Below are 13,596 nucleotides of genomic sequence, written 5' to 3'. Positions count from 1 at the left end.
TTAGTATTTTGATTTATTGCCAGATAACATCCATAATCGAATTTTTCAATTGGGGATACATACGTTTCTAGTTAGAAGCATCTTATATTTTTGTCCCGTACGCTTCCTGTGATACTAACGAAAAGTTAGGACGATTTCGTGTTCATATTATTTCCTATACTGGATTGCTTACCCTGTTTTCTATCCCCCTGCATTAATATAAGAGGTAATTTGTTGGAAATCTAGGTGAGCTTACGTGAAATATGTACTACGCACTTCATTCACGTAATATCCCGTCACATTGGCTAACAACTTGAATCAGTAAGATGTGGATGATTTGTGCGTAACATAATTGTTCTTTTGGTCAACCATATTATAGCATTCAACGAGCAGTCTTGGCGACGCTTCCAATTACTTAACCCTGCTATATTTTCTTGGGAGTATTGACTGGTGATCTTCAAACAAATATCCTAGGGTCTTCCCCAGTCGTTCCGAATTGATGTTCATGGTTTTGATCTGTCTATGCCGTGAAGATATAGCTCTAATAGGAACTTTATGTTCTCTAATCAATCCTTAACATACTCCATGGCTTAGGTCCCTTCACATTCGCACGGTTAAAGATCACTTAATACTTACAGCAGCACAGGTATACTTTGAAGCATATCTCACTTAAAACCAGCGGAACTGTAGGAAAGACCGGTTGTTTATTCCATATAGTTTTCTTTTGGTTGCACTAAGAATTTGTGGAACTACTCACACACACCACCTAAAGGCATAATATTGGTATCAATCTGGCATGGCGTAGATACATTGCATAGATTGAATATATGATAGTATGCACAAAACGAGGTAGCCTAGAAGTGTATCTGTTCGACCCGTGCTGCATAGACGAAATGAAGTCATTTGTAAGGCAGAAATAATATTCTAAGGGGATCACTTGCCGACCAGGTCGATGTTTCCGTTTGGTTGGCGAAAGACTGAGTGCGACATGCAGACTGCGTTTTCTCTTCCGCACATCACCTGTGTCTCTTGGATTCTCGCTGTTTAGAAAAAAGTAGGTCAGCACTATGAGCTGTCAAGCATTATAAAGACCATTTGGATTAAAGTCAAATATTGTGTGGCTCCTTGAGGTCAATCAACAAATGTCTGTGAATTTGCAAGCCTGAAGACGAAATATTTACGGTCGAGTATGGTAATGTAGCAAAATTTCATGGCTGAGAACCGGAAGATTATGCCGTTCGAAAAATTTTCAGATAGAACTAAGGAATCTAAATCTAGCCACGATCCTGTTTAAATAGACACTGAAGATTCCAGACAAATTATCGGTGAACATCTGCTCGACTAGTTACCCTATGGTCAATATTTTTTAACTTTAAGTCAGTATCGTCATAACGCCATCTGCTAGCTTTGTGTAATTTCTTTTGGCCATTTCACGGGATCAAGGTTGTTTAGTTGGTTGCAAATCACAACAGTGATTGGATGCTGGATGTAACCCCTGTTGAGGATCTCAGTGTTTCACAGTATTTGCCTGTAATGCACAAAGGCCTACCTATTTTTGTCTCTACCTACTCATGACTATCAAATGTCATCCTGATCCGGTAAAGTATTTTGTGACCTATTTAAGATCTCCATCCCGTTTCAAACCCCATTCCACCATATCAGGTTTTCTACAAATATTAGTTTGGCATATACGTGTTTATCCACTTATTTGCATCTTATGTCTTTATTAATTTATGTATAAGCTGACTCATGTTTAACTTCATCAGAGTCGGGATGTAACCTGCTTCAACCCTCTATTCCCACTTCATTCGTCTGCTGCCTATACGTACGTTGGAAAATACGTATCCGAAATACTACTTGTATTCGACTTTTTATCTTCCTTTGTTATTAACGAGAGTAGTCGAAAGAATATACACAAAGTAATTAAAGATTTAAACACATCATCAGTCAGAGAATGACACTACCACAGCTATATATTCACCGATGATTATGACAGATAACCGTGACATGTTCCCAATTTACCTTACTTAAATGTTCAGTCAATAAAAACTGGTTTTTCGTGTATTTTATACCAGAATGAATGATTACTTAGTAAAAACTATATATTTTGAACAGTGAATGGAATTGAACGCATGTTCAGTTATGGTCGGAGTTCGTCAGCTACATCTGCCTGTGTCCTAGATGAGTTTAACTAGCTTATCAAAAACAGCAAGTAATAGTTTGCGTTATATATATATATATATATATATATATATATATATATATATAAAGATATTTTATTCGCTTAGATAAGAATTAGGCAAATTAGTATATAAGAATAGCTATGAATATTTTTTTAAAAATAAAGCAATACACCCTATCATTTCCATTTGAAAGTTACCAAAAAACCAATATCACAAACAATAATAGTGCCTTTGTGTGTGTAAAATAAAACCGAATGCACGAGTATAAATTGTACATAATTGCTAAACTGTTAAGCCATGCAATATATATATCAGCTGTGATTGTATAACAAAAATACAATATTATACTGTTAAGCCCAATGAGAAAACAATGGCAAAATATCTTTTAGAAGAACTATTAGGATTGAAGTTACAGTAAATACGCTTATTTCAGAGAGGCACCAGTAGAGAAATCAAATATCCATAGACCTAAGGAAAAAAGAAACAACTTTCATAGAAAGTACGATTCTAAGAGAAAAAATATTGTGGAACTACAAACAACTGTTCATGCATGTGTATGTGTGTTTAATATGCTACACATACACGAAAGTTCATATTGGAGATAAAATATCGCAGATGAAGCATAGAACAAGAACATTGTTTTGTGATGCAAACGCTATGATGCTGGATTTACTGTAATGTAGTATGTGCCACTTAAATCCTCTTGACCACCATGTAATTCATTAAAAAATTATAGGGATCGATATTGGCAGTGAATTAAGCATCTCATTGAGAAGCACGTTCACGCATTTTATCTAATAACTGAATGAGTTGAATATCAAATCTTGGGCGTTTACCAGGATCATCTTTTGTACATAAATCAAATAGACGTACAATTCGACTGTCCATATTAGGTGGAATTGGAAGACGGAGATTTTCTGTAGTTATCTACAAAAACAACATTAAAATAGAAGAGATTCACTATAAATCATACGAAATTCAGGATATTAAAGTAAAAACGAACTGATAGCTATATAATTTGCTACGTAGTTTAAGCCCCCAAATGCCTTGGTACGGCCGAGAGTGGGGAGAGTCTACTCTCCCTCTCGAAATGCTCGCACATGGCCAGCGAATATATAGCCTCTGCCAGGGAAGTCCTACTCACTGCCTTCTCGTGGCGGGGGTGTTGTTTACGAAAGTGAGAGGACGAAAAGCGAATGTCCGGCGCTTTAACCGGGTTGGTGGACACGGAGGGTCCACCTAGGGGAGTTGGAAAACCCTGATTCCAAACCAATGGTGCACATGGGCTCCAGTATCCTGATGGAACGAATGGCGGACGAACCTGTCATTGGTCAACGGCTACCATGGGACTGCATCTCCTCACGATGCTCCATTGCCTTGTGGATCAGACCTTTTGGTCAAAGGCTCGGGGTGTGGCCCCCTAAGAAAACCACCTGCTTCGGTTTGGGCACCCGGGCAGTATCACAGCCCACACACACAAATAGTGTGGCGCATATGTACCTGGTGCCCTTTTGTACCAATATATATGTGTTTAAATAAATAAATAAATAAACGTAGTTTAAAGGTGTTCAATTTCATCTTGGTCTGTATGTTTGCACTAAATGATGGATCGCTTAACCGTATTAGTAACAGTGGTCATTCTGTCTAATCAATCACAAGCAACATAGAATCTGGTACGTACGTGTATCAACCTAAGTTGTCATAACACATCAAAACAGTAATGTAATATAGAATTAACCAGGTGAATGCCGAAATAGTAAAATAATAACAGTGGTAGTACAGACGATTCAGCACAGAAGATATGATTCGAGAGAAAAGAACAAAAGAAAGTAGTTCTGAAATCAGGAATCTAAGGGAAAACAAAGATTTCTCTGTTGGTCAAGTTACACTGGAACATTATTCTCCCCGTAAAGCATTTTTAAGTAGAGATGGATGGTGGCTATCAGCGTAATTCAGGACACTCGTCTCGTCTTACTTGAGACTCGTCAACTGGATGTACCTGCATCATATAGTTAAAGTTCACTGCGGGACTCGAATAAAATACTGTTCGCTTCAAGCACTATCGCATCATCTGCTAAACTACTCAGTCCAGATAACCAATAGCGTGTGCAATGGAGTGAAGTTTTAACTCATTTTTGTATTGGTTGTTTGAATCTTACCATTGATGTTAGGGACTGCAACTGATCAGTTTGCCAATAATATCTACTTTGAGAGTTTATCAATCATAACAAAATGTTAAAGCCTAATTTATTATCAAAGAGCATGGTAGTTGAACTATTTGACTGATCTATGATTAGTTATTTTTAATCTGGCAGTCAGAATATTAAAGGCGAGAATGATTAGAATCTAGTTATACAAGAAAATAAGGATCGTAACTCAAAATTCTAGTAACTGATTTTGTAGCACATTAACAGATGATACTTGTATTTGTAATATCATTAAAATGCAACTGTGTATTCAACTGAAAATTTCATAATAAGATAGAGTACAATGATACTGTAGTGTGTGCTAGTGATGTTGACAGATATAAGTAGTGCATATCACCAATCGAAAGTGGAGTCCCTAGTGGTAGAAGGTTGATAAGATTGAAGAGAAGTGAATGAGGACAGAGAGTGATCGGTGTGGAAACAAAAAAACAATCAAGTCTCAGACAATTGATTGACATTTTGCAAGTGAAGTATTTACTGTATGGTTCTCAAATATTGGTTAGATATTCTGTAATTTTGTAATCAGATGTAATCGATTGTCCCCACTAGTGTGTTCTCGTTCACCACTATACCACCATTCAAAATTATAAAATATTATCTTATCCCATAATGAATATAATTTACTGAATTTTAATTAATTTTAAAAAGTGTGTTCAATGAAATTATTCTATTAGAACATCACTACAGGTGATTGATAGAGAAACTATATTACCGAAATCAACGATAATTGAAAAGAATATAATAATAAATGATTTCAAATTGATGCTCAGTAGTTGACTAAAATCAGTGCGTGAACCTAGAGACTTTTCATTTGGAACTATTTCATGAATAAGGTGTACTTAAAGATTCAATAGAAGTGTTGTTAAATGATAACAATTGAAATGCTTTTTCTCTTAAACAACATTGAAAAAAGAGAACCTTTCAAAACATGTTACGTTACACTCCGGATCTAATTAGCACAAAAGTCTTTTAACGTTGCTAGAATAGAAACAGTATACTGAAATTCATGTGTGTATATATTCATGGTTAGTAAATATAACATTAGAACACATAGGACCAAGTAATATATTACACTATAAGGCACCTAATCAAAGAAAAGTAGATGACAGTGAGGTATGTTTAGCACTAACCTACAACCGGTTGAATGGTAGATGTGATTACATAAACAGTCAGACTTTTTGCCTTAATTCATATTTGTATTCCCATAAATTAAAAACGACCGAAATTTTTAAAAAAAACATTTACACAGACTCACTAAATATTTATGCGAGTGGTTTAAAAAAAATTCTTATGGTCATTTCCGGTTTTCGTTTTCTTCCTCGAAGGTAAAGAACCGATATGATGGATGATTTAAAATATCTTTTCCTCTCTCTGCGGCATACTATATTAACATAATAATATTATAATAAGACTGGTCTGTGTAACCGAGTTCATAGAACAGCTAGATTGGATACTCAAACGGCATACAATATAGAGACTAGATCACGTTATATCAGATACACAATTTACGATCACGCATAGAGAACCAAACTGAATTCTAGACAATACTTTACTCCACAAAATTACAAGCAGTCAGTCACAATGAGTTCAGAGTAGCAAACAGTAAGTTAAAAAGAAATTACATAATCAATGTTCAGTAAATTGAGTGACTGTTTGTACAGACTCAGTGACAAATCATATTTACCTTCACTACCACATATCAAGAAGTTACACCTAAAAAAATTAGAATCCTAAAATTCTGCAGAACTTCTCATCATAACTTTTGTACATAGAATGTCATCCAACTGTTTGAAAATTAGATGATTATTAAAAGTGTTTAGTTTTTGTTATACAGCAAAGCATTTGAGTCTTACAATGTTGAATTATACAATTTATCCAGAAGATTAACGTTATCTGCAACATTGTTCACTAATTGTCTTATACTCAGTACTTTTTGTCATTCAGCGAGTTAGATTGTAATTTTCATAAAATGATATTTCAAACTTCACTTTTTAGTATGTTTTTCATCTAACTTGTTCATCCATGCTTCACTAAATACATTCATATTAGATAGTTAAATATAACTTAGATTTTTCTATCATCTATTATCTAAAAATTTCTGTCTGTTATGTAACTAAACAATTAATACATTGTAGATTCCTTTAAAACAACTGTCAACCAATATCAAAGTCAAGATCTTCAACACAAACGTCAAGATAGTTCTCATGTACGGAGCCGAAACCTCGAGAACTACTACAACCATCACAAAAAGTACACGTATTATAAACAATTGTCTACTCAAGATACTCAATGTCCGTTGGTCGGACACCATCAGCAACAACCTACTATGGGAGAGAACAAACCAAATTCCAACTGAAGAGGAAATTAGGAAATGACACTGGAGGTAGGTAATACATACATTGAGGAAATCACCAAACTGAATCACGAGGTAAGCGCTTACCTGGAATCCTGAAAAGAAACAGAAAAGCGGGGAGCCGAAGAACACACTACGTCGGGAATTGAAAACAGACATGAAAAGGATGGATAGCGACTGGAAACAAGTAGAAAGGATTGCCTAGAACAGAGTTGGATGAAGAATGCTAGTGGGCGGCCTATGATTCTCCACGAGGGGTAACAGGTGTAAGTAAGATTTTTTTCAAAGTTGCCGAAGATAAAACTAACAATACTCTCTTATCAATCAACTGAAACTGTCTACACAATATCGATTTAAAAAATTTACAGTGAATACATAAAAGGGATCTAAAGTAAATTTGTAGATTAAAATGAAAGAGATAAGTAAATCCAAACGTATTAGTGTTTGTCTTCAGTGTAATTAATATTTTAGAAATGATTTATCCAATTTATAATTTATATGAATATTTCATACACACAGTAGTTATACTTGTCATCTTGAAGAGAACAGAAACCGAAGATTTGAGCAGAATAGCATAAATTCATTTTTATTTCATTTGGTTCTCCTCAAATGTGTTTGTAGATTTATGTGTACCTGTCAAAGCATCTAGATTGGCTGAACAGAAAGGAGGGTATATCTTAGATATTTTTGAACAAGTTCGAAAAAACCATCGAATAAGAGGAAGAATTACTTCAAATAGCGCAATTAGTAAACATCTCTTGGATACTGGAAGTCAGATCGATATCTTGCAATCTTTCAAGATGACTAATAAATAGGCAAGGTGCAAGCTTCTGATGTTTGCTGAAGCTGCTGCTATCAGGTGTCAGAAACCTGTTGGATCTGTTCAAAAGATGGCTATTAATCTCTCTTTGCCTTGGTGATAAATTTTCTTCCAGTGTGCCCCCAAATGCCCTGGTACGGCCGAGAGTAGGGAGAGTCAGCTCTCCCTCTCCAAATGCTCTCACATGGCCACGCGTATACAGCCTCTGTCAGGGAAGACCTACTCACTGCTTTCTTGTGGCATTACTGTCGTTTACGAAAATAAGACGAAAAGCGAATGTCCGGCGCTTTAATCGGCTTGGTGGACACGGTAAGTCCACCTAGGGCGTTGGAAAACCCTGATTCCAAACCAATGGTGCACATGGGCTCTAGTATCCTGAAGGAACAAATGACGTATGAACCAGTTGTTGGTCACCGGCTACCATGGGACTGCATCTCCTTACGATGCTCCACTGCCTTGAGGATCACATCTTTAGGTCAAAGGCGCCGGGTGTAGCCCCCTAAGAAAACCACCCGCTTCAGTTTGGGCACCTGTGCAGTATCACAGCCCTTACACAAATCAAATGAGATTTGTGTGCCGTGTATGTATATGGTACCCCTTTGTACCAATATTTATGTGTTTAAATAATAATAATAATAAATAAATTCTCCCAGTGTATCATCACATCCTTTTATTTTGACTGTCATGTAGTTTCAGTAGTCTTACTTTAACTAAGGGAACTATACTATTTTATCTTTACTTATTACCATTGTTTACTGATAACGTAACCACTTATTTATAGCCCTTTGGACTTTTATTATTATCAATGTTGTGGAATATTCTTTTATATAGAGTATATACATGCAATATTTTATTCAGTCCAGTAAATTTATTTACACCCTTGCTATATTTGACTGATGTCTCTTCAAAATAACTTTCAACTAAAATTTTTCATGTAAGTAATGCTATCAATCACTACCAAATATGCCTCCTTCATTGTAAATGATTTGACCTAGTAAAATCTTTCTATAAACAAACGTTTATAAATAAGTAATTTCACGTCTACTATGTTTACAAATTAGTGTAAACTTCAATCATTCGACAAACGAAACGCATTAATCTAGTCAACATAAAATGAATCATAATTCAATAAGTAATATCTATTGTTGGACATTCACAAACAAACATTAAACTACTTTAAAAAAGCTTCGATTTAATAGAAATTCTGATTACCAGTGAATTCGGAGAAAAAAATTTCTAATCATTCAAAAACAGTACTTAATATTACTGAAAACTATGCTACAATAAATCATCGATAGCTAAGGCCTCCACTTTGAACAATACTCGGGGTTAAGATAATTAACTGCTAAGAACAATCAAAGTTCATATGTAAACAATAATAACTAAGCAATAATTACCAACAATCGACAATTTGTCAGTCGATTGCCAAGAGATCCTAAAAGCTTACTGTAGTGTTTAATACAAAAAAAGACAATCTAGTTCCGAGATAATAATCGTTGGATTTAGTTGAAAGCTGATTTATAAGCTTATTAATCAGTTATCTATAGGGAAACTTTTTGTACAAATTGATGGTATTTTCCATTGAGAATAAAAATTGATTTAAAAAACTATTGAAAATCAAAAAATAACCGTCCCTGATTTCCCCTAGTTCTTTCGTCATAACATTCAAATTCTTAATGATAACTAAATAAATGAGTTAGCGTTAAGATTTTATTCAGGGATATTGAAATCCATTTATTCGAGATTTTAGCAGCCGTATCTCCTTTCAATATCGATATTTATAAAAAGTTTTCTTTCGAACTGTTGGTGCTTTTTCAGTATGTTGTCTATATGTTAAGCTCCCATCGATGAATCTAGGTGGATAACTATTTCTGATGAGTATCTGTCGAAGTTGAAATAGTTTTTCATCTATTGTGGCATTAGAACATATTCGCCCAATTCTTGAGGATAAAGAGTGAATTAAGTTTCTCTTTCTACTCAATGGGACCCAGCTATGGGAATTCGTCTAATGCCGATTTCAAGCCGGTTTTCCATATGTAGATCTCTGTAAAGAACCCTCCGACATTTTCAACCAGACATCAAGAAAATAAAATCTATCGTCCGACTCTGCCTCCAACGAGAATTGAAGTGAGTGATAATAATTACTGAAATGATTCAAAATTTTATTGAGGGTCATATCTTCTTCACAAATAATGAAACTATCATCTATATATCTCTGCTGAAGCATTGGCGATCCACCTACTCAAGCCTGAACTCTGAGTGAAAAAACGATACGTCCAACCTTTCATCCTTCTTTGACCCTGATTCCCTTCCGTAGTATGTTTTGGTTTGTTCTTTTTTTGTTTTTTAAATTAGTGTTATGTAATTTTAAACCATAATCAGTTATTAATACCTCGTAATTTTCTAATTGAGTATTATTTCATTACTTGAATTGATATGCCATTGATTAACAATTACCTTCATTCCAATAATCATAGGATTCATTCCATCGAATGGTATCATACGAGTTGTTAATTCCCAAAGTATAACACCAAAACTCCACATATCTGAAGCTTCAAGATTTATTTCACTTGCTTTCTTTTGTAAAGCTATAGAGTTTTTTAAGAGACAAAAAACACTGTAAATAAAAACACAAATAATGAAAGAAAACATTTTAAGCACAATACATTGAGTTGTTATTAGAAGAAAGGAGGATTAAATGACTGATACTATTGTATGGACAAGTTAATGTACTAAACTATGAGTCACATCATTTTGTATTGTAGACAACGGTCACTTAAATTACTAAACATTTCAGTTTATAGTAACACACATCAAGATGCACATGTATTCAGACAACAGTAGGACTGAGTACAAATATGACTAGTGAAATCTAAAGCTAATGATCAAAAACTTCATGACACATTTGATTTACTATTACATTAGATACACAACTCTATCAGAAAGTGAGTAATGCTGTGGTTAAGCATAGGTTTTAAAGTATAAATTGTCGGACAACCTTTGTCTTCTTATCGCATTATCGGAATTTATCAAACGGACTAACTGTTTTAAATTCTACAAACAGTAAGTTGATTGATGAAGTTATGCACTCAATCAATTTAAATGATTAGGATATATGTTACACGTCCCTTAAACACTGTCCAACTTAACGCAAAGTGCTAGTTGATAGAAGATTAAGTTTAGAGAAAGCTACGATTAACGAGATAAGCATACATATCGGTCTATAAAGTTATCAATTACCGGACTGATCTGTAAGATGAGACTATAATTTATGAACGACCTTTGAGCGATGCTAAAGTGAGCTGGAGAAAAGTCATCTACTTACTAGGGTCAAACGAGCCACTCTAGGCTCACTACCTTTGATTTTATTGGTTCGTCAAAATGTATACCCTATCCATCTGTGACCAACAGGTACAATCTTTTACGTTATGCACGGGATAATGATAACATATGGTTGCAGACATTTAATGAAATGGTATAAGATCTGATTATTTTGCATGAGGTGTTGCTTACACAATGGAGTGTTCTAATAAACAAACCACTTTCATCTACAATCACACCTGAGTAGGAGAATTTTATTGAGATTCACAAACCTCGTATAGATAATTACCATGTGTTCACTAATAACTAGCTTAAAAGGAAAATTTCCGGAGTTTTAATAAGTAGCTAAAAGTAGTGAAGTTCAACGGTGTCGAGTGTAAGAAAGATACACACCAAAAACAACAGAAGACAGTCATTCATTACTTCCGATTGATTGAAGTTATACTCAGAAACTATTAGATTTCGCCTCAATGTTTTAAAGACCAAGTGTTCTTGTGAGAGACCGAAGGTCCTGAGTTCGATTCCTTGGGGTGGAGTCCTGAATGTACACTGACTGAAGAATCCCATAATAGGACGAGAAATATGACTAGAGCTTCTAGTTTTCTAATAGTTGTCTAAGATTAGTTTGTAATATCAATAATATCTCATTTTTATTACACATACATTCAGGTGACATCCAAGCTGGATTGTATTCTCGAGCTTTTTCATGAAATGAAAATTTGTAATCTGCCATATCTAAACGAGCAATTAACGATTCATCAGGTGTATTTGACTGTTGTATATTCTGTCCATGTGCGACAGTATCAACCGTATCCCAAACACCAATTTTTGCAATATCTTCGTCCACCTAAATTACAATAAAAAATATATTTACAAATAATTTTTGTAGAATCAAACTTTTTAGAAATTCAATGATAAACATTATACTTCCATAGATTAGATTGAGTCTGCTGTATACCACTGTAAGATGAAAAATGAGTTAATATACATGATAAACTTTAAGAAGTGTACATAAAAGAAATATTCAGTCAATATAATGAAAATTACACTCAATTTAGTTTATAAATGAAAATTAGAATACGTTTTATCTTAGGTTCACATAGATAAGTACGCGCACTTGCAATTCATAATTATTGAAAAAACAAAAGAAAAAAAACAAGTTTAATAAGTGGTTATTAACTAACTTGATATTGAAATGTTTATTGACCATTGTCTAAGTTCAGGGAATAAGTTATACTAAATAAAAAAAACTATCTTGAATAATATATACCCAATAATGTGTTCTAATAGTTATTCACCAGAACCAAACACTGTTAACTGAAGTGCAGTTATACAACATTTATTAATATGAAACAATCACAAGAATTATAAGCAAAGATGGATAGTGGTTAGCAGTGGAATCCAGGACGCGCGTTTCGTCCTATTTGGGACACATCAGCTGGACGTACCTCGATCTCAGAGACTGTCCAGTGGCAATCCTAAGTATCAATGGGAAGAGTCAAGCAAACAATACTAAGTGAATTTAAACTTTACCCCATTGCACAAGCAAGTGACTATCAGGACTTAGTAGCTGAGTGGATAACGCGATGGCGTTTGAAGCGAAAGGTACTGGGTTCGAGTCCCAGAGTAAACATCAACTCTGAGATGCAGGTACATCCAGCTGACGAGTCCCAAATAAGACGAAACGCGCATCCTGGATTCCACTGCTAGCCACTATCCACCTTTGCTTACAATGCTTGTGAAATAAGGCTATATCGAGGCAATACGCACAGTATGCCGATTAGAGACTGACCAGTTGCAGTCCTAAACATCAATGGGAAGGTTCAAACAAACAATACTAAGTGAATTTAATAATAATAATTTTTATTGTTTTTCATATAAAGATTTAACAAAAAGTAACTAAGAAATATAAAATTTATTTTTAAAAAAAAAACAGTTTTCAACAATCTAAGAAAAAAAATTTTCTAAGGCGTGAATATGTTAAATTTATGTGTAATTTTATTTTAAATAACAAAGTACCTATTACTTAAGATTCTTAATTAATGAACACGTAGAGATTAAAACAATTAAAGGTTAACAATGTATACAATAATAGATATCTTATATAAATATAAGTAGATGATTAATAGGTGTATAAAGAAATGATTATTGATTTATTCTTACAATTAATGAATAGTATTATTCTATTCAGATTATTATTATTATACACTATCTAAGAGAAGTGTGTAAATAGAAAGATAATAATAGGTCATGCCACACTAGTGTGTAACTTACATTATGTCTGATAGATTGTTAATTTTATGGATTTTCTTGAAGATAGATAAACATATAATTTAGAACAGTAGTAATGTGATGTGTGCTACTGATGTTGACAGATATAAGTAGCATGTATCACCAGTTGAATGTGAAATACATGGTGACATAAAGTTGAGAAAATCGAAGAAAAGTGGGTCAGTCAGTCAGTTACAACGTAGAACTTCGTACGTACGTACATCAGTTCGAGTTGCCATACCACATTAGCACAGAGATGCAGTTGTCGATTCAAATCCCATAGTGGTAGAAGTAGTAAGAGTATAAGTATTATGTGAAAGATAAGGGTTTGAAGGTGTTATTGAAGGAGTATCATACGGTGAAATAAATTTGGAAAGAGAAAAAGGATACGGACATGAAGAATTCAGAAGATTAAAATTTGGGAGAACACAAAGAGTGTATGCACCTTCGCCATTGCAAACG

At 34.2% G+C, this 13,596-nt stretch overlaps 1 protein-coding gene and 1 non-coding gene across 3 annotated transcripts in view; one reads left to right on the top strand and one right to left on the bottom strand.

Annotated features, from left to right (window-relative positions):
* Nucleotides 1-2,213: 2,213 nt before the first annotated feature.
* Nucleotides 2,214-13,596, bottom strand: part of Smp_079760.1 (protein kinase) — a gene marked incomplete at its 3' end in the record, with an annotated part of 29,962 nt that continues 18,579 nt past the window's right edge. Inside the window, exons 4-6 of one of the 2 annotated variants that reach the window (XM_018799449.1) lie at nucleotides 11,527-11,710; nucleotides 10,000-10,130; nucleotides 2,214-3,089 (exon numbers count right to left, since the gene is read on the bottom strand). In XM_018799449.1, the coding sequence (XP_018651237.1) occupies nucleotides 2,928-3,089; nucleotides 10,000-10,130; nucleotides 11,527-11,710 (477 nt within the window). The remainder of the gene's footprint in view (nucleotides 3,090-9,999; nucleotides 10,131-11,526; nucleotides 11,711-13,596) is intronic. The other variant, XM_018799450.1, reaches the window with a different exon arrangement.
* Smp_tRNA_01102_Pseudo_TTG.1.1 lies at nucleotides 12,424-12,495 on the top strand. Its single transcript has one exon. It is a non-coding gene (tRNA).

The sequence above is a fragment of the Schistosoma mansoni genome, chromosome 3 (genome assembly GCF_000237925.1).
Source record: "Schistosoma mansoni strain Puerto Rico chromosome 3, complete genome".
Lineage (NCBI taxonomy): Eukaryota > Metazoa > Platyhelminthes > Trematoda > Strigeidida > Schistosomatidae > Schistosoma > Schistosoma mansoni.
This window is presented reverse-complemented; position numbering and strand designations above follow the sequence as displayed.